A 21,795-nucleotide genomic window follows, 5' to 3' on the forward strand; every position below is an offset into this window, starting at 1 on the left:
TTGGATGCAAGCAAACTACATCCAGAGAGTTTCCTGTTGAAAAAGACTGACCATTTCTACTTATTGTGAGATTACCTTGAAAGCTACCCATGCTGAAATAATTGTTCTTGCTTAAAACAAACACTGACATCTCTCCAATTGCAGCACCTTCCTTCCCGCGGAAGCTGCTGTCTAAAAAAACCTAAAAATTCCTTGATCGAAAGTTATTTCCCCCTGTTCGTCATTACACAAATATTTGTCCCATTCAACACAGAAAGGCCGAAGCATCATAATGACTTGCAAAAGACAAGAGTCCCACCCCGAGTGCTGGAGGTGGTATGAAGGCGATATCATATTTTTCCGGTCCTGCTATGGTCTCTGGCCAGACAGACTGCAACTTTTTGTAGTGCTAATACCTCTCAACTTTTTCTCTGTTTGAAATGCTGGACACAGAAAACAGTTAACATTTTTAGAGCAAATCACTTGAAGAAAACATGCTCAAGGCAATATTGCAAAACCCTAGATAGAAAAAAGATGTTGTAGTAGGGGTTGGAGACAAAGCGCTGTGGTGACCAGCAAGGGTGGCAATGGGATCCTAGATTGTCTCACTTCTTACCAGGACGTACAACCAGAGCTCCTTGTCTCCTTGAAATTAAGGGGCCTTGAATTACTGTATTTTTCGCTCCATAAGACGCACCTGACCATAAGACGCACCTAGTTTTTAGAGGAGGAAAACAAGAAAAAAAAAAAATTCTGAACGAAACAGTGGATGTTTGATTTTTGTGGTTCATGCTGTGGCAGCCTCCTTTATCGCTAGAGTCCCTTATCTCCCGATCGCTTGTTGATCAGCTGCTAAGCGGCTTTGTTTCAACACCCCCTTCCCTCTTTCTTAAAAAAAAAAAAAAAGCATGATCTGCTTTTCACCCCTGGGCAATTTGGCTCCAGGGACCACGCATTCACTCCATAAGATGCACAAACATTTCCCCTTACTTTTAGGAGGAAAAAAAGTGTGTCTTATGGAGCGAAAAATACAGTACTTGCCTCTGTTTCATGGGACCTTCTGCTCTGGACTGTTACGTTTCACCCACAACACCTCATTTTTATTAAATTTATATCCCGCCATTTCTCCCAAAGGAGCCTAAAGATGGTTGCTATTTGGTTCAACAGAGATCCTATCAAAAAATGCCTGATATGGAATTATAACATAGTCATAAGCATGCTTTTGTAACCCCTGTGATTGGATTTTATAAGAACCCACTTTTTAGGAAGTATTTCTTAATGTTGCTGCAAATGGAGTATTTCCAGTGGTATCATTGGTTTTCATGTCATCTGTGGGTGATCTACAACCTGAAGATTATTCATATTGCTCTGGCAGTTGGTTAGTCATAACGTTATGGCAGAAACAGAAGTATTGATTTCCATGGGGCGAGCACAAGGTTTTGCACTGGCTTCTGAATATGTGTTTGGAGTAAGGTTGACTGGATGATCCAGAGATCTGCTATCCTAAAGGTCTACCAACAACTACAATGGCACAATGGGACCTCTGCATTCAAAGGCAATAAACCTCTGCATTCCAGATGCTGTGAAAAATGGAGGTGGTTCTGCCTTCATGCTTATGAACCTCCCAGAAGCATCTGAGCATCTGACCTTCCAAGGCTCTTCACATTATACAGCTCCATCCTACGCATGTTTACTTGGAAGCAAGTCCTCCAGAGTTCAGCAGGGCCTACTTCTGGGAAAAAGTAGACAAGACTGCAATGTTATGGTGCTTTCAGGCACCATAAAAATCAGCCAATATTAGCTTCCTCCTTGTTACACATGGCAACTTGCAGGGCTGGTCTAAGGACCTCTGGAAAGTTGCTCTTTCATACAGAAGTACAAAATGGGCATTCCACTGGTGGCCAAGCTATAGCGTGGTTTTCACAAGTGGTACAAACAGTGAGGGTCTGTGGAAGTCCCGGAGAGGAGAAGGGAGTTTGTGTGGCTGGGTACAGTGCAGAATGAGGGCTGTTGTCTTGTATGCTTCCTATGCAGCACTGTTGCTTTCTCCCAAGCTCTGGAAAAACCACGTCAAGGCACGCAGCTTTGTAGAAGTATGGTAGCATAAACCGGCATACCTTCCCTCATGCCTTGCATTTTTTTGTGGCACACTACCATATTTTTCGCTCTATAAGATGCATTTTCCCCCTCCTAAAAGGTATGGGGAAATGTATGTGCGTCTTATGGAGCGAATGCAGGCTGCGCAGCTATCGCTGAAGCCAGGAGAGCAAGAGGGATCGGTGCGCAGTGATTCCGCTTGCTGTCCTGGCTTCTGGGATTCAGAATATTTTTTTTCTTGTGTTCCTCCTCCAAAACATAGGTGCGTCTTATGGTCTGGTGCGTCTTATAGAGCGAAAAATACGGTAGGGCCCAGGATGGTTGTTTTGAGATTTCTGCCTAAAAACCATACTGCTTCAGCCCTGAGAAACTGTTTACATGTTTATGAAGATGCAAACACTTCCAAATGGCATTTCATGTTACCACAAATCAACTCCATGGGTAACTGAACGGGGAGCTTACATCTGTCTACTTTAAGTGACCTTAAATCTGTAACGTATATATTCTGCACAGCCCCCACGCAGCTGTAGGGCCCGGTTTTTAATCTTGTTCTAGGAATGCATGTGGGCTGAAGTTCTAGAAGGCACAGTATTAAGCAGTGATTTGGACTTTGGGGAAATCTTATTCTTTGAACATAATGAAATCATCAGCATTCCCAGGTGGCACACACGCAGACATAAACACACACACAACTATTTAGAAAGCCAACAGTCACTGCCGAAAATCTTTTCATAACAACTAAGAGACTGAGCACAATCGAAGGATTGCTTTTCTTCATCCCTCTAACACACTGTTGTGGGAATAACAATTTGGGATCTATTCCAGCTGGGCACCATGTCAGACCTACAGAGCAGAGCAATCATTCTTCAGCATGCATGTGTGTGCATTTGTGGATGCTTTATGATCACACCCTTGCAATCACACCTGCATGTTCAGCAGAATGCTGCATTCATTTGCACCTGAACCCTAATGTAGAAACGGAGTCCTGGGATTTTGATAGAACTTATTTCCACCGTACGTATTTGCTACATTTATATTTATGGTTGCCATATTGAAGACCTGTGCTCTGGCCCTCCTCATGCTTTTGGGACTATCATCTCTCATAGTCTTTGACCACAGGCCATGCTGGCTGGGACTGCTAGGAGTTGGAATCTAACAACAGCCCTGAGCTCTGGAATGGCAAAACACTGGCCGTTATCTAGAAGCACTAGATTGTGGCTCACTAATTTACCATAGGCTCACAAAAAATAAGATTTCCTAAACGGTTCAGTTATCATGTCTCAGGGTCACGGTTGCCTGGTATTCTCTAAGTAGTCTGTAATAATACGGACTCATTGTTAAAACCGTGTTTATGGAAGACAACTTTGCTCGGCTATGAGTGATAGCCAAAGAAGAAGAATTCTCTAAGTCATAACTTTCAGAAACTAAACATGACCGTGTCCATTTAGTGCCTTAGGCCAACGAATTTGACAATTAGAAGCTCATTTTACCTATTCTAACAAGCATCTCAAGTTCTTGGTCACTGTGGCGACCACACAGGGTCCCCAGACATTTCACTGTCTATTGATCCCTGTGCCACCACTTGATTTCTCGCTGCCACCACCCAGGCCCTACCTGGTACAATACTGAGTCCAGTCAGGTTTAAATTGGAACACAAACTTCTGTTTATTTATTGCAATTTAACAAGCGTGTGGTTTCATAAACGGTATCGGTCCATTACAATCATGGGGTGCCTATCCAGTCCTATAACTTCCGCTACCTGCTCTCACTCACTAAACTACCTCTTAGATATTTACTTGTCTTCCTAGCCCCTAACTGTTCCTGACTCAGCTTATTTCGCTACACTAACTCAACCTCCCCACAGACTCTATCCCAATTCACTCCCACTCCAACCAACCACCCAACTCCCAATGAACTCCCCTTTCGCCCCTCCCAGAGCTGGTTTTATAGTCTCCCTGACTCCACTCCCTGGGTTCTGATTGGGTAACCTGTTTAACTATTTCACCTCCAGCACTCTCATATGTCCCTTATTTGTCACTCTGGGTGCTATGTGAGCAGAAGATCACAACAGTAACAACAGCTCAGTCAGTAGAGCATGAGATTCTTAATCTCAGGGCTGTGGGTTCGAGCCCAACATTGGGCAAAAGATTCCTGCATTGTAGGAGTTTGGACTAGATGACCCTCATCCTGGTCCCATCCAACTCTGCAATTTTATGATTCTATTATTCCAGAGCCTAGTCTTTTTGTATTACGAGCTCTATCCTAATATCCTTGAGGTGTTTATTTACAATCAAGTGGCATATAATGTTTTGTTTTTTAGTTAAAGAACTAAATTGCGAGACAGGACTTGAAAGCGGAAAACCTGCTGAAGGGAAGGAGGGAAGTCCTCCTTTGCTTGGCAGAGCAAAAAGTATTTGTGTTTGTTATTGTATTGTCGAAAATATTGTTTAAAGAGGAAAATAATAAAAATAAATTTTATTAAAAATATAAAAAATAATATTTTGGTTTTTTAAAAAATTAACAAATATATAAAAATCATTTAACATCGCAGCAATCCATTTGCTGACTGCAAAAACAGGTAACAAAAATGAAAGTTGAAGAATACGATTCATTTATCTATACTGCAGGCAGAACTGGCTGAGGTTATTTGCTTCTGGAAGCAGAAAATGTAAGTGGTTTTAGTTTTAGAAAATAGGAAATAAATGTCAAAACTGCTACTCTTTACTGGCAAATCAGTTTGCTCTCTGAGGCAGTTGCTTCACTATGTCTTACGAGAGAGATAGCCCTGAAGAGCCCAAACACAGTAGCTTCTAGTGGTTTCCGTAGTGAAATTGGAAATACCCACAGAAAGATAAAGCTCCCCTTGAAGTACTGCTAGTATTGGTATTTCAACCTTAAAGAAGTAAGGAGTTCGGGCTGATGACGTAACCTTTCAGTCTGGCAAGGTTGTTGTGGGACAAATTGTTGTCGCCTGTGGCATAAATGAACGTGGAGAATTTGCCGTAAAGAAAGCCAAAGAGTCTACAGAATGGAGACCAACCCCGAGAGGATTAGAAGGAGAGAATGACTCGTCTCCATTCTGTCAAATGAAGGGATTACTCTAGGCAAGTAAATTTCTCTCAGGTAGAGCAGACAAATAGTATTAAACCATTCTTAACCAAACAAAAGGTACTGAATGGTGCTTAAAGGTCACAGAACAAGTCGAACTTATTTTTCATGTCTCCAGTCATGGGTCTTAGCTGTGCTTCCAACTACTGAAAGGGGAGAAAATATGAACAAAGACTAATGACAGGTGCCATTTCTTATTCAAATAAATATCTGGTGGAGCCTGAGGAATGCAGAGTTTAAACAGGCTCAGACTAAACAAAACACAAAAGTTGTCTGCCACCCTCTCTTCTGCAGGTGTCTCAGATTTATTAAAAAGGAAAATACCTTGGACCACAGGATGCCCTGTAACAAGGCTGCATTTCTGGCTGCATTTAGCAAGGCTGCATTTAGCAATGCCTCCATGTGCAGATCAGCAAACTTAGACAGCATCTTAAAAAGCAGAGACATCACCTTGCCAACAAAGGCCCGTATAGTAAAAGCTATGGTTTTCCCAGTAGTGATGTATGGAAGTGAAAGCTGGACCATAAAGAAGGCTGATCGCCATAGAATTGATGCTTTTGAATTATGGTGCTGGAGGAGACTCTTGAGAGTCCCATGGACTGCAAGAAGATCAAACCTTTTCATTCTTAAGGAAATCAGCCCTGAGTGCTCACTGGAAGGACTGATCGTGAAGCTGAGGCTCCAATACCTTGGCCACTTCATGAGAAGAGAAGACTCCCTGGAAAAGACCCTGATGTTGGGAAAGATGGAGGGCACAAGGAGAAGGGGACGACAGAGGATGAGATAGTTGGATAGTGTTCTCGAGGCTACCAGCATGAGTTTGAGCAGACTGCGAGAGGCAGTAGAAGACAGAAGTGCCTGGCGTGCTCTGGTCCATGGGGTCACGAAGAGTCGGACACGACTAAAAGACTAAACAACAACAACCATGTGCAGATCAGGAGCCCCAAGTCTAGTGAGAGAGGCTTCTCTACTAGCTCAGAATCAAGGCATTTTCTATCAGACACGATCGTGATCCTCTGAAATAATACTAAAGCCCATCGAGGCTGCGTATTGTACTCTCAGTTTTCCTGGAGTTAGTGTCACAAAGTGACCCAGAGCATGAGCTATAAGCTGATCAGCCACAAACTCACAAGCTGGCCTTATGCTCTCTGCCCCCGCTTTGGTCTGAAATGGGACAACGCCACTAGCTCTCCTTTGCAGGATTGTCAACAGGATTAATTAAATAATGTGCCTGAAGTGCTCTGCAAATTTGAAGTGTGCTATCCATCACATCTGAACTGGGCTAATGGCTGCTAAGAGATGGACTGTTGATAGGTCCCCTTCGTTATATTTAAGCAGGCTCAAAGCACTTTCTTTTAATCACACGCCAAGTACTCCGAATTATAACATTATGAACCCTTCAACTCCAACCCTGAATCTTCCAGTGGAGATCATGTGGACGCACAAGACCTTAGATCCAGCTCCAGGCCTTCTGTTGAAAGGCTACTGAGACTGCAAGTTCCCTGGGGCATAGAATCATATTTTGTCACTGCAATGTAACGGGACGCGGGTGGCACTGTGGGTTAAACCACAGAGCCTAGGGCTTGCTGATCAGAAGGTTGGCAGTTCAAATCCCCGCGACGGGGTGAGCTCCCATTGCTCAGTCCCAGCTCCTGTCAACCTAGCAGTTCGAAAGCACATCAAAGCGCAAGTAGATAAATAGGTACCACTCCGGCGGGAAGGTAAACGGCGTATCCGTGCACTGCTCTGGTTTGCCAGAAGTGGCTTAGTCATGCTGGCCACATGACCCGGAAGCTGTACGCCGGCTCCCACGGCCAATAAAGCGAGATGATCACCGCAACCCCAGAGTCGGCCACGACTGGACCTAATGGTCAGGGGTCCCTTTACCTTTTACACTGCAATGTGATGGGACACTAAATAAAAAGAAAGCTACCATTAAAGAACGTGTTAGTGTAAGCCAGTGTTAGAAACAGAGAAATGAAAGCACTGAGCTAAATGGCACCTTAAACCTATGCACAACAATGAAATGTCTAGGCGTCTTTTTTATAACAAGAATACAAAGCTGAAAAGGAATGAACTGCAGCAGTTCATTTTTCACATGGTCTAGTCCTCTCCCTGTCCACCCCCCTGATATTCTTAAGAGGGGCTTTTCTCCAGTCTTCAGAGAGTAGCTGGAAGTGGGGAGGCAGAAAAAGGTCCTCCTTTCCTTCCACTCTGCAGTTTTAATCCGAAATTTTAGGCGCAGTACTGCACCCAGAGCTCAGAAACCGCTTGCGCTAATGAAATTCCCTGTCGCAAAATGCGCCTAGAAGTTTCAAACACTGGTGTAAGTGTAGAGTCATGCATAGTTATCCTTCCCACGCTGTATTTCAAACTGGTAGGAACACAAGTGTGTCATGATTTAAGTTGTGGAAGATACTATTGACTAAACCCATTGAAATGAATAACTATGACAAATTTAGAGCCTTTAATTTCAGTGGGTCTATTCCGAGTAAAAATTACTTTGCTACAACTCTTAGTCATAAGCCCCTTCTCCTCGGTCAAGGATGTAAGGAATTCAAGGGCAGGCTTGTAAATAGCTACTTGCCTGCTGTGGTAAATAAGAATCCTCTCCAGGTGACTGGACAGGAAAGTTCAAGTCAGAAGACTGGGATCTTTTATTCATTTTTAATCTGTTTATATACCACAAATGACTAACACACATAGGTATTGATAGGTCGGCTAGAAAAAGGCTTGTGGGCTAGCAGGTTTGGACAACTTTTTGGAAAACAATGTACATTTGTTTCTTCTATGGCAACCAGTCGCTTTTGCCTGTGGAAAAATGGTCTAGTAAGACAGAGGCCATAATTAGCACGAAGAAGTTGTTTTGTATGAAACTGCCACATAGCAGGCACTATGGTTTTTTGAACTATACATGTGGAGAGACAGACTTGAACAACGGATACATATTTTGTGTATGAGTATACAGTGTTTTTAAATAAAAACCTGCCATCTGATTTTCACAGATTACTCATTACGAGAGTCACTGTTAGCAATTAGTAGAATCTATGCTGACAAATCACAGGTGACATGACCTGTGATAGTTACTCCCTTGAAATAAGACCACACAAATTTATTCATAACCCTGTAATAATTTACATTACACATGATATTTCTCGGCTACTTTAGACGGTTACGGGTGGGAGGCAGGGAATCAGAATTTAATACCTTGCATGTGTGACTCAGAATTCCTAGCTTCTGGTACGGCCACACTTGGGTTTCCAAGGAGCAGTTTATTATTAGAGTTTGCCCTCTAGCGGATTTGATGCTCATACAAAGATTTTTAACCGTAACCCAAGCTGGAAGGCACTAATCGTTGCAAAGCATCTGCACTGTTGCAGATGCTCCCAACTCTCCCCAAACATGTTTGAATCACCAGCAGAAAAAGTTGCACCAGCTCAATGAAGTGGTTCACCTTTCCTTTGCTGATACAGCAGTGCTGCTTCCCATGATATTTAGGCTATGTTTTAACCCAGGAGATCACACAGCTACTTCGCATGTAGTCGGAAAAGGTTTTAGGAGGTGGTGCTGTGGGTTAAACCACAGAGCCTAGGACTTGCCGATCAGAAGGTCGGCGGTTCGAATCCCTGCGACGGGGTGAGCTCCCGTTGCTCGGTCCCAGCTACTGCCAACCTAGCAGTTCGAAAGCACGTCAAAGCGCAAGTAGATAAATAGGTACCGCTTTGGTGGGAAGGTAAACGGCGTTTCCGTGTGCTGCTCTGGTTCGCCAGAAGCGGCTTAGTCATGCTGGCCAAATGACCCGGAAGCTGTACGCTGGCTCCCTCGGCCAATAAAGCGAGATGAGAGCCGTGACCTCAGAGTCGGTCACGAGTGGACCTAATGGTCAGGGGTCCCTTTACCTTTACATACCATGTCAGTCCCACCCACGCTATTTCTTGGCTTCAAATGCTATCGGAATGGACTGGATGGAGTGAAAGCAACAAGCACAGATCTCCTGTTGCGTCTGACCCACAGGATTCTAGGCATCCAAGCTACATCCTTCCTGCTTGATACCTACTTTTCTATGGTCAATGAATGTTTTGGATTTAAGAGCACAGGAAACTGCTTTCATCGAATCATAGAACTGAAGGGTTGAAAGGGACCATGAGGGTCATCTAGTGCAACCCTCCATGACGGAAGAATCTTTCGTCCAACGTGGGGCTTGAATCCACAGCCCTGAAATTAATAGTTTTGTGCTCTGTCGACTGAGCTATGGCAGCACAGTCCATCCCAACCAAATACTATCTCCCATGACTGACACTGGCTCTCTGGGGTCTCAGGCAAAGTTCTTTCCTATCACCTGCTACCCTTTTCTGTATGTGTATAGCAACTTGAACCAGGATTTCTAAATCCTGATCCCTCAGATATGGTCAGCTTCTCAGGAAAATTATGAGTTCCAGGCATATGAAACCATTTAGCAATTTCTACGCAATTCTGCTTGCTTAAGTATTTTGCAAGCATGCCTAATGGTGCATTTGCACTGCATGAAAAGGTAAAATTATGCAACAACAAGTTTCTGTGATCTGGTTTTTTTCCTATTGAAGCCTGCTCATCCTTGCGTGCTGGGCTGTCATAATTCATTTATACCTAGCCAATATCATACACTAATTACCCCGGGGCCATACATAAATAGTTGACTCACTTTGCTCTGGGCAAAAAAGCAAAGGCTCAGATATAAATGCAAGATGAGATTAGCTTGTAAAGTATGTTCACATTCAACACCGCATGAGACTGTGAAAACTTCCCAAAAGGTTCACGAAAGCAATGTAATTACGTTTTGTGGTTGTTGTTTTTTGTGGTTTAAACTATGGGATTAATAGATTGTGTAAGACTCACATAACTTGGTCTTTGATCCATCATTTCTGCCAACTATGGTCATCCATGGAGGCCCATAGTAAACTTCTTGGATTGCAAAAGCAGTGTGTACCTATCCATTCTGAAGGAAATCAGCCCTGAGTGCTCACTGGAAGGACAGATCCTGAAGCTGAGGCTCCAATACTTTGGCCACCTCATGAGAAGAGAAGACTCCCTGGAAAAGACCCTGATGTTGGGAAAGATTGAGGGCACAAGGAGAAGGGGACGACAGAGACGAGATGGTTGGACAGAGTTCTCGAAGCTACCAGCATGAGTTTGACCAAACTACGGGAGGCAGTGGAAGACAGGAGTGCCTGGCGTGCTCTGGTCCATGGGGTCATGAAGAGTCGGACACAACTAAACGACTAAACAACAACAACATCAGACACTCGGAAAGCCACAATACATAGGAACACAGGAAGCTGCCTGATACAAAATCAAACCACTGGTGCATTTGGGTCAGTAGTTGTCTAGGGTTTTCAGACAGGAATCTTCCCAAGGAGATGCTGAGGATGAAGCCTGGGACTTTCTGCATGCAAACCAATGCACTCTAGCACTACATTTTAGCCTTTTGCACTATACAGGGATGATGGGCTGCTTTTGTAGCTCACCAGTTCTGTAGACTTGCCTTAAGCGGTCATTTACTCAGCTCAGTCTTTCATCTATTATATTACTGCATAAAGGTAAAGGTAAAGGACCGCTGACAGTTAAGTCCAGTCGTGAACAACTCTGGGGTTGCGGCACTCATCTCGCTTTACTGGCCGAGGGAGCCGGCGTACAGCTTCCGGGTCATGTGGCCAGCATGACTAAGCCACTTCTGGTGAAACCAGAGCAGCACACGGAAACACTGTTTACCTTCCCGCCGGAGTGGTACCTATTTATCTACTTGCAGTTTGACGTGCTTTCGAACTGCTAGGTTGGCAGAAGCAGGGACCGAGCAACGGGAGCTCACCCCGTCGCGGGGATTCACACTGACGACCTTCTGATTGTCAAGCCCTAGGCTCTGTGGTTTAGACCACAGCGCCACCCGCGTGCATATTATGATAAAAAACCCAAACAAAAGCAATATAGAATCATTTTTGTGCTCCCCACTTACTGGTGCCTTAATGAGGGTGGTTCTCTCCCCCCCCCCAAACTAGCACTTTTGTTTAGGGATACTGAAGTCAAAAGACATTTTGTACCGAAAACACATCTAACCCAAGTGTTGCAAAACATCTGTTTAGGTATGAGCAGCCTGACATCCAAGCACATTTCCTTGGAACTAACTCCCACTGATTTTAACAGAACAGCTTATTTTCCAGTTAATTGGGTTTGGGATTGCCGCCTGCGAGTAAAATTTACAAGCTCAGGTGATTAAAACAATCAGAGACACCCTGTGATTTTTTATTTTTTTTCCAGGAGGGGCTTTCCAGCGAGCTCTTCCGTACGATGGGTTTAATTAAGGCAAAGTTGTGCTGCGAACGCTGCAGTGTGTTCCAACTGCTAAACGCAAAAGCCCATGGCAAATGCATATATTAAACCCCACACAAAATTACACTCCTCCAAAGGCAGTGTGGATTGCAGTACTTAACATCAGTCAGCATCTGGCTCCAAAGGAGAATAGAAGTTATGAAAAGGGTTTGGTTCCTGCGCTCTGATGTGCAACCGTTAGAAGCCACAGGGCTAACCACCAGTTACTTCATGTCCCCCCCCCCCCCGGTGTGGCCACCAGGAGTTCATAACCTCTCTCTGGTTTTGCAAGTCGGGTGTGGCAAACCACCAGGGAGAGATGCTGAGAGCATGCACCACTTCTTGGCCTTGTGCCTTCTACCCTCGGTTTCCAAGGTCTGTTCCAAGTGGCCTTGGGGTTCCTGGGAAAGCTTGTCGTGGGTGATCAGGGGCAACCTTTGCTGAAAGGCAGCTTACCCACCACTTACCCTCCCCTAAGTGTGCAGCCACAGGGCAATGCTGGGTGTGGTCTGAAGGTTCACTCTCAGTTCAGGCGCGGCTACCCTGAAGCCCAAGAGGCTGTGACCTGCCTGAACGAAGAGGGTGGCCTAGAATGCTCCACAGGAACCTCTGCAACAGACTGGGCAGGGGTCTGTGGCAGAGGAACAGGGGCTCCTCCCCAGCAGGCAAGAGAACGCTTTTGGGATCCCTGAGGCCAAAAATGGGAAAGGCGAAGCGTTGGTTAAAGAGGCATTCAGAACAAAGGACACAAGCGTCCGGAAGAGGCGCGTTTATGAGCATTTGCTTGCTAGAGTTTGGTTTGCACCCACCAGATGGCACATATGTGAAGGGGGCTATGGGTTCAAATGGAAGCATCCCTGCCTCCAACATTCATGTGTTGAGCATTGATGTCAAAGTCGGCCCCTGCTTCTCTTTCATTGCTCAGACTCCCTTTGCGTAAGGGGCTTCTATTTTGACAGTAACTTTAATCAGCTGGAAACCTGATTTTTTTTTCCCCTACCCAGCTCCATACATATTCTCCTCTTGTTTTGCTCAGATGGAAGTTCAGGACTTTTATCCAGGTCCTCTGAAGATAGCGAGACAAAACATTTGCTTCGTTATAGGTAGTGATGGATTAATCTGACAGTTCCCGTTGCTTCTTTTTCCAGTTCTCCCTATTTCCACATCAGTTTTCAATTTTTAAAGAAAGGAAAGTTGTACTCATTTTCCTTAACATAATGCATTTTTGTACATTATTTATATAATAATAATAATTTATTATTTATACCCCACCCATCTGGCTGAGTTTCCCCAGCCACTCTGGGCGGCTCCCAATCGAGTGTTAAAAGCAATACAGCATTAAATATTAAACACTTCCCTAAACAGGGCTGCCTTCAGATGTCTTTTAAAAATACGATAGCTGCTTATTTTCACCAATACAAGCATATTTGTGTGTATTTCCCCCTAATATAAGCCATTTATTCTGTATGTTTTTCATTGTGGTTGGAGAACTACATTGCAAAACTTTGAGAACTACAAATTTTGAAGGATGGCCTCATTTCAGATCACATACTGGTTTAGGAAATGTGAATCAGATAGGTTCACATTAAAATGAAAACTGAATTAATTCCTCCCCCATTCACAGTTATACCCTACCTTCTCTTCCCCTAATGATCTAAAGCAGGCTTCCTCGGCCTCGGCCCTCCAGATGTTTTTGGCCTACAACTCCCATGATCCCTAGCTAGCAGGACCAGTGGTCAGGGATGATGGGAACTGTAGTCTCAAAACATCTGGAGGGCCTAGGGCAAAAATAATACTTCTGATTTTTCAGAGTTTGACCTTAACTGAGAAAGAGCAGGAACAACAGAGGTGTGCCCACATGGAAGGAAAACCTCTGACTGTAAAATCACATGATGCTGGGAAACTTAATAACCCCCAAGGCTATATGTTGAAAATAATTATTGTTTATTACACGGTGGTGAAAGCTCATTCATGTTTACTGTGCACTTTCATCATGTCAAAAATAGAACGTGCCCGCTGAGAGACACTGCTGCTCACACTGTCCATCCAGCGAAAACCTTTGGCAAAACCCTTACCTGTGTGTGTCCTTCGGTGAGCCTTCAGGTGGGAGCTTTTCGTGTACACCTTGTTGCACCCTTCAAAATCACATCTGTGGATGCGACGCTTTCTAGAGTCAGGCGATTCGGACCTTCTCTGGCGCCTTGTGCTCTCAATACTAAACGGCGAAATTGAACTGCGAGGCAGAAGAAAAAAGCAGCAGGTTAATGGCCGCCTGTGCCCTTTGCTGCAAATAATGGCAGAATTCAAGAGCTTTCGTTCTTTAATTGAAAATCACAGGAATTATCTCCGAAATGTTGATAGTTAAAGACTGGTTTCAAAACACAACCTTTTTTCCCTTACCATATCTCTGTTCGTAAAGTTCAACGAGATAGGACACTTATTTTTGTGTGGCTAGAAACTCCCTTTTCCCACAGTAGCCTTGCACAACATGTGACCCATGGAATCAAGCTTAGTGTACCAGCTACCCGTAACCTGTTTCTGCTATCTACCTGGGACTGCAAAAACAGGGTTAGGAAGGGTATCACATTGGCTGGTGAACTGAGTTCGGCTCAACAGATCACAAGTTATGCAGGCCTGCTCTGGAGGCTGCTCACAAGATAAACCAATGCATGGATTTCTTTTCCCCCTTCAAGCAACACCATATTTTAAAATCTGGGTGAGCATTTAATAGCCGAGACGGATGGCTAATATAAACCCAGTAGTTAAGCTCAAATACTCAGGCCATTCTATTTTGAGAAAAGATGGGTAAGAAAACATCATTTTCCAATTAGCTGTAGGGTTTCCAGAGATACAATATTTTATGAGTGAAAGCGATGTAAGATATAAAGGAAAACGGGGGGGGGGGGGACAGCCAGCTCCTTAAAAGGAAATAATATCTGATACTACATGCCTGTTCATGCAAGAATCTTGTTCATGCCTAGTCATGTAAGATTCAAACAAGAACTATTTCACTAGTTCTAAGACACTTCTCTCTCTTCTCCCTTAGTTAAGGGATTAGTAAGTGGTTGATTCATGCAAATAACAAATGAATTTTGTCGAAATGACAAATCGGATTATACTAAAGCTAGAAGCAGATCAGTCTTCATGTGCTCCTTCCATGCAAACACGAATTCAGGGGCAGAGAACCTGTTGCCTTCTGGACTAGCTGAAATAATGCTTTAATTGAAACTGCTTTTAAAATGTCATTAATTGTTTTGGGTTGTTTCGTTTCTGAATTGTGAATGTGTTTGCCACCCCAGGTTTCTTCAGGCGGAAGGATCAAATGTAAATAATAAGGTAAAAGGTAAAGGACCCCGGAATGGTTAAGTCTAGTCAAAGGTGACTATGGGGTGCGGCGCTTATCTCGCTTTCAGGACGAGGGAACTGGCATTTGTCCACAGACAGCTTTCCAGGTCATGACTAAACCACTTCTGGTGCAATGGGACGAGTGCCTGAGCGTACAGAAATGGCGTTTACCTTCCCGCCACAGTGGTACCTAGTTATCTACTTGCACTGGCATGCTAGGTTGGCAGGAGCTGGGACAGAGCAACGGGAGCTCACCCCATCGCGTGGATTTGAACCGCTGACCTTCTGATCGGCAAGCCCAAGAGGCTCAGTGGTTTAGACCACAGCGCCACCCGTTCCCTCCATAATAATAAAGAAAGAACTCTAATAAATCCTAGCCAGCGTGGCCAGTGGACACAGATAATGTGAACTGTAGTCCTACAAAATCTGGAGGGCCACAAGCCTTTCCCATCTCTGCACCAGAAGCACGAAAAAGGGGACAGGATTGTGCCCGATGACCCTGCGCAATGTTGCTGACTCCACCCGCAAACATCTACCCACTAAGCGGTAGGCTTCCTCACAGTTGGAAACACCAATGGTTCTCTTTGACGCATCCTGTTCAGTGCTGGGGGGGGGAGCCAGTGGGTGGGATCACATCTGGATGAAATATGGTGATGTCATGGCACTGAGGGTACCCCAGCTGCTGCTCCACTTCAGTGGTGGCTATTTTTTAATCACAGCTGTCAGTTCACTGTTCACCACCTTGAATTTCTTAAGAAAAATAGGTAGAGTAAAAGTTTCAAAAAAGACAAGTGAGTTCCTAAATGGCAGTGGGTTGCCACCGCTTGTTTTCATTTGCTAGGAACTAAGGGAAAAAATGAGGAAGAGGAGGAGGGAAGCGAGTCCTGTTGGTTTCAGCAGAAGCCATGCGATTTCCCAATATTTCCAGCCTTATTCTAATCAAATTTGTCAGTTTGATCAATTCATTTGTTCCTTGCATGAGTTAAAGAGTTACTAACCTTGGGGAATGCTTTCTGTTTATGAGTGATTTCTCCCCTTGGCAACTTTAGATAGCGTTACTGCATATGATATCTGATAATTCGCTTTATAGTTATTACCTTTTCCTTTTTTTGCAGCGCTATCTCACGCAGCTACTACGCGATCACTGTGTTACAGCCCCTGCTTCTCCTGTCCTTTTCAGTGTAGCTAATGATAAATGCCATTCATATAATATTGCTGAAAGGGGGCACACAATCTAGCCGAACAGGAAGCAGCCCAGGGCTGCCCTTCCTTTCCCACAGTGGTTTGAATTAAACACAGTCAAATTATTAGATGTTATTCACAATACGGAAAGGGTGAATTAGAAAGGGCTACGGAGAAGTAGTGGAGCATTTTTGTTTGCTGCCAAAACGTTAAGTTGTAAAAATAAAGAAATAAAAGCCCAGGAGAAAAATGAGAACGTATCAGTGAAGGAGTGATGGAGGAAGTTTGAAATATAACATCAATAAGCAAACCTGTAGCTTAGCAACAAATCAGGCTGGGCGAGATCAACTCTACAAGTTAGTATACTAGAAATGTGGTAACCATTTATGCTTTACTGGGACAAACCAAGACAGAATAACTTTTATATCCACAAGTATTAGGTTATCTAAAATTGTTATCTTTGGTATGCACTGTGATACATTTAACACCTTTCTAATGTTAAAGGGGTCTACATAAAAGGTGATTATGTCTAGAGACTAGGTTCCCCAAATCATTTGATGCCTAGGGCATAACTTGTTTCCGGACTAACATCAGAAGTAGAACTCACTATGACGGTCACAACAGATGTAGATATTTCTTCTTTGCAACACCAGGATAGCACCCTCCACTTCCCCTTGTCCTATCAGCTGGGACTCAAGGATGGAACTGCTTCCTAGGCTGCGGCCCCTGTGTCTGACAGCTGTGGCAGGGGTTGGTGCCACTGACATATCGTGCCAGGGAGGTTCAGCAGTAAAACTGCTAGCACACTTGCAAAAGCTAAGCAGGATCCGGTATGGTTTCAAACTGGACGGGGGACTGTGTGTTGAGATTTCTGCATTGCAAGGGGTTTGGACTTAATGACCCTTTGGGATCTCTTCCAACTCTATGATTCTATGAACTGCAGTGTCTCCCTCCATAATGATGTCACTGCCCAAATACTGGCTCAGGGATGGAGCAATGCTTCACTATGCTCTTATTCATAACTCCATTCAACACAGTGGTCTTCCCGCAACACGCTGAATACACCCCTTAGCCCTTCTAATGGCATACTAGTGTGCCTGGGCACAGCGTTTTGCAGTTGCCACCCTAAACGAATAAATGGCTTTCTCGCAAAACTGAAGGTGTGCATTTAGCCGCTAGGTGGAGTGAGAGATCTTCAAAACGAGCAACCCAAAAGTGGCTTCAAACAGACTGTCAATGTGATCTTTCCCTTTCTGTCAAAGATAAGGTGGTTCACGGAAAGCAAGGTTTCCTCGTCCTCTCCTCCCTACGGCAGTTACCTGCAACCCCCCAAAAGCCTCCCGGGGGGCTGTGGTCAGAGGACCTCCCTTGAGCCAACCCTGCCACTAGGCAGTGAGATAGATGCTGCCTGTGCCCCACAACCGATCCTGAACCCCTTGGAACGTAAGATCATCAGAAGCTGCCTTATACTGAATCAGACCTATTGGTCCATTAAGCTCAGTATTGCCTGGTGTCATGGACTGGCTGGACGCAGAGGAATGGTGGGAGATACCAGCTGGAAAATCTCCAGGGGAAGAAGGCTCAGACCACTCAGGAGTGGTGGTGGGACAACAGTGAGTAGTCAGAGGGAGAAGAGGTAGAAGCCTTGGAAGAGGAGGTGTTGGAAGCTGAAGGAATAACAGGTAGGTAAAGGTAAAGGGACCCCTGACCATTAGGTCCAGTCACGGACGACTATGGGGTTGCGGCGCTCATCTCGCTTTATTGGCTGAGGGAGCCGGCGTACAGCTTCTGGGTCATGTGGCCAGCATGACTAAGCCGCTTCTGGCGAACCAGAGCAGCGCACGGAAACGCCGTTTACCTTCCCGCTGGAGCGGTACCTATTTATCTACTTGCACTTTGACGTGCTTTCAAACTGCTAGGTTGGCAGGAGCAGGGACCGAACAACGGGAGCTCACACCATTGCGGGGATTCGAACCGCTGACCTTCTGATCGACAAGTCCTAGGCTCTGTGGTTTAACCCACAGCACCACCCACATCCCTTGTAACAGGTAGAGCTGTGCAATATTGTCTGACACTGGTTCAGATCGAGGTACCGATTTCAGACCTTTTGAGCTGGCAATACATTGTGGTGGCCAGGGAGCAATGATGTAATCCCAGCTCAGATTGCCTGCAGATGGCAAAGGCGTAGGCAATCTGAGCTCGAGAAGGAGCTCAACTGGAACTTATTGGGCTCTGTCGGCCTCCCTGCCTACGCCCGGGCGGGCTGCCTCTTTCTCCTGGTTGGTCACTCCTGGAGTGGGTGATAATAAATGACACAGCCTTAGTTTGGAGAATTTGTAACCTTGGCTATAGGTCTACTATGCCTAAAAATGAGTTGACCAACAGGGAGGAAAAGGCAGTCCACCTTTGTCTGGTGCTGGGTAATCACAGGCAAAAGCCTATATCTGCAATTGCAATAACATCCTACTTACTCCCATAACATTGTGTTCATTGATTTTGATATACTGAGCAAGGTACACCACAAGGTAAAAATTCTTACTGATCTATGTGCCACAATAGCACAGCACTGAAATAAAAGCTTGTTTTTAGGCATAGTAGACATACAGCCAAGGTTCCAAATTCTCCAAACTACGGAGAATTTATTATCACCCCTGGTTTGCCTCCAAGATCATAGAACCCTGGAACGACGAAGCTGGAACCCTAGACTTGGTTCGATAATTTCATGTACTGCAGTGGAGCAGGGAACAGAACCACCAAGCTGAAAAAACATATCAAGGGTTAGGTAGTCAACCCTGGGCAAAGGCAGGATTTCACAACACCCAAAGCACTTCCTAATAGATGCTGCCCCTATTTCGCCTTACAGAACTCTCAGGAGCGAGCTTTGGCCAAACAGACTAACCACTAATGCAACTTCAGGTCATAGCAGAACACACACCAGGAAGGGCTGAGAGGCAAAATGCAAAAGGGTTGTGGCTGGCAATAAAAGAAAGACCAGCTAATTGGGTAAGCTAAAGGGCAGGCTTGAAAACAGCCACTTTACCTGGTCACCTGTGCTGATTTTACACCTACCCACATGTGGCCGGGCAAAGGAAACGTTGCTTTAAAAAGAGTATTTAGGCCACAAACAACTCATAGAGAAAGGTCCCTGTATGTTTTGTGGGCTTAAAAAAAAATCAATCAACATTCTGCATCAAAGTAATCTAAATTTTGTGCCAAAAGTTATTATTTGGTGTCCTATTTACATTATCCAAGCTGGAGAAACGTGGATCGTTTCTCTTCATTCTGGTTTGGCTATGAAAGAGAGGAGTAAAGACATGACTGACTGATTTTAGGGATCAGGATAGCTGCAAAGTGTTGATTGTTTAACTTATTATTATTGATATTTCATTGCCCGAGAGGAGAGAGTTGTGAGATTTTCTGCCCCAGGGATTCAAATAGGCTAAAATATTACACGCTTCAGTTTGGCAGGTGTGTGCATGCACCATTTTTTGGTCCGCATCAGACAACAAAATTTTTGGAGCAGTCCTGGCAGATGCAGAGGCAGCTCTCAGCAGAATCCAAAACGGCTGGCTTTTCTCTGTCTCATGATGATGATTAACCGTGCTTCGTTTGCAATGAAGGCTTAATTTATGAAGCAGCACAGGAATTATGAGTTAACTATCTTGCTCTTAATCAGGGCATAAATAATTTGCTCTCTTTTTATTACACGATGAGGGAAATATAAATAAGGCAGAGTAAACTGTTATTGGGAACCTTTCTTGGTTTCATATAAAAGCCACCTCAAAAGGACCTTGGGCGCTTTGATTTACGTCTGGCAAAAAATGTACCTGGACTCTCCTCCCACAGGAAGGCTCCTTTCAATTTCATTTGGAGCAGCTGCAGGAAGCCCTGAGGGACAATTGGGTAATAATGTCTTTTGTAGGACGTTTCAAGCCACCTCTCCACTCTTTTAAGATTCTGGATAATCTGGATATTTTCCAGGGATGCCCCTGATTTAGTGAAGCCGTCCCGGTTTCTGATTTGATCCCAGAATGTCCCATTTTCCTTAGGATGTCCCTATTTTCATTGGAGAAATGTTGGAGGGTTTGGAGTTACCCAACCCCAGGGCCGTCTGAAGGCAATCCTGTATACGGAAATGGTTTTTTTGTTTTTTAATGTTTTATTGTGTATTTATACATGTTGGAAGCTGCCCAGAGTGGCTGGGGCAACCCAGTAATAATGATGATGATGATGATGATAATAATTATTATTATTATTTATACCCCGCCCAACAAAACATTAAAATACAGTAAACCATCACACATTAAAAGCTTCCCTAAACAGGGCTGCCTTCAGATGTCTTCTAAAAGTCTGGTAGTTGTTTTCCTCTTTGACATCTGGTGGGAGGGTGTTCCACAGGTTGGGCGCCACCACTGAGAAGGCCCTCTGCCTGGTTCCCTGCAACCTCACTTCTCACAGGGAGGGAACTGCTGGAAGACCCTCGGAGCTGGACCTCAGTGTCTGGGCAGAATGATGGGGGTGGAGACGCTCCTTCAGGTATACTGGGCCGAGGCCGTTTAGGGCTTCAAAGGTCAGCACCAACACTTTGAATTGTGCTCGGAAACGTAAGTAACACAGTAAGATGTGTGGGGTGTAAATAGTAAAACTATCATTATGGAATGGGACATCCCTATTTTCATCAGAGAAATGTTGGAGGGTATGTGCCCCAGAAGATTAAAAAATAATATTCCCTTGTACCAGATTTATATTGCTCAAACTTCACTTCCTGGCTCTCTGACTGGACTCTGGAATAGCCTTTTGAGAGGCCAAATACTCCAAACAAGTTTTGTGGGTCAGGTCCACCCAAGTCCAGGACCTTCTACTCTCTCTACTTTTCCTGACTATGGAAACCCTAACCGCAATTCCCCACCTGTCTTGACCTTCCCTCCTAGGATACACTGACTCACAAATCTGACTCAGCCTCCAGATCACAGCAATGGTGTTCTCTGTGAATGAACTTTCATCGATTTCTTCTGAACGAGTGTCATGAGACAGCATTGAGATGGGACACTTCAGAGTGAAGTTGTGACCACAGAAGAAGGGGCTCTAAAATTTGAACTCAGCTCACAAATCTTCTGTTGCAATAAATTATCTCTGGTTGCTTTCTCCTCCTGTGGGATCCCAGATACATATGCATGAGAATAAACACATATGTCTGGAACATATGAGGAACGGAGGATGGGGACACTGTGAATTGAGAAGCAAAGCAGTAGAGAAGGAAAAGAAATAAGCACCCAACTTTCCCTTCTACTCTTTTCTGGTCCAACTTGCAGCAAGGAAGCAGGCAGATGAGGCTTCATGACACACATTCAAGAATAATGCGTAGTCAGAGCCCAAGAGGACACAGGATTCTGACCACTTATTTATTTAATATATTTATACCCCACCTTTCCGCCAAGATGGGATTGCAATCAACTCCATTAATGACTCTTATGATCAACTAATGTGTGTTTAAACATGATTAAAACCTTTCTTTGGCATCATAGGCAACCGTTATCATGAGAGTTAAAACAAAGCTGGAGCAGAAAAAATGGAATTCAGAACTTTAACACGCTCATAATTATATTCTGCCTCTCTCTTTCTGTGTGTGTATCACTAATGCGATAAATTTAATTCAGGAGATTCTGTACCGTGGGTTTTGCAGTTTGAAAAATTCCACTGTTGCACAGCTTAAGCTATGATCAAGAATATAAGCTAGAGGGA

General features: G+C 44.4%; 1 protein-coding gene across 5 annotated transcripts in view; it reads right to left on the reverse strand.

Moving 5' to 3' along the window:
• The window catches only part of KLF12 (KLF transcription factor 12), a 231,328-nt gene that overhangs the window by 18,505 nt on the left and 191,028 nt on the right, over positions 1-21,795 (reverse strand). For all 5 annotated transcript variants that reach the window (XM_083610928.1, XM_083610926.1, XM_083610927.1 and 2 more), the window contains one exon: positions 13,602-13,759. In XM_083610928.1, coding sequence (XP_083467054.1) covers positions 13,602-13,759 — 158 coding nt within the window. The remainder of the gene's footprint in view (positions 1-13,601; positions 13,760-21,795) is intronic.

The sequence above is a fragment of the Podarcis filfolensis genome (assembly GCF_964270895.1).
Source record: "Podarcis filfolensis genome assembly, chromosome: 4".
Lineage (NCBI taxonomy): Eukaryota > Metazoa > Chordata > Lepidosauria > Squamata > Lacertidae > Podarcis > Podarcis filfolensis.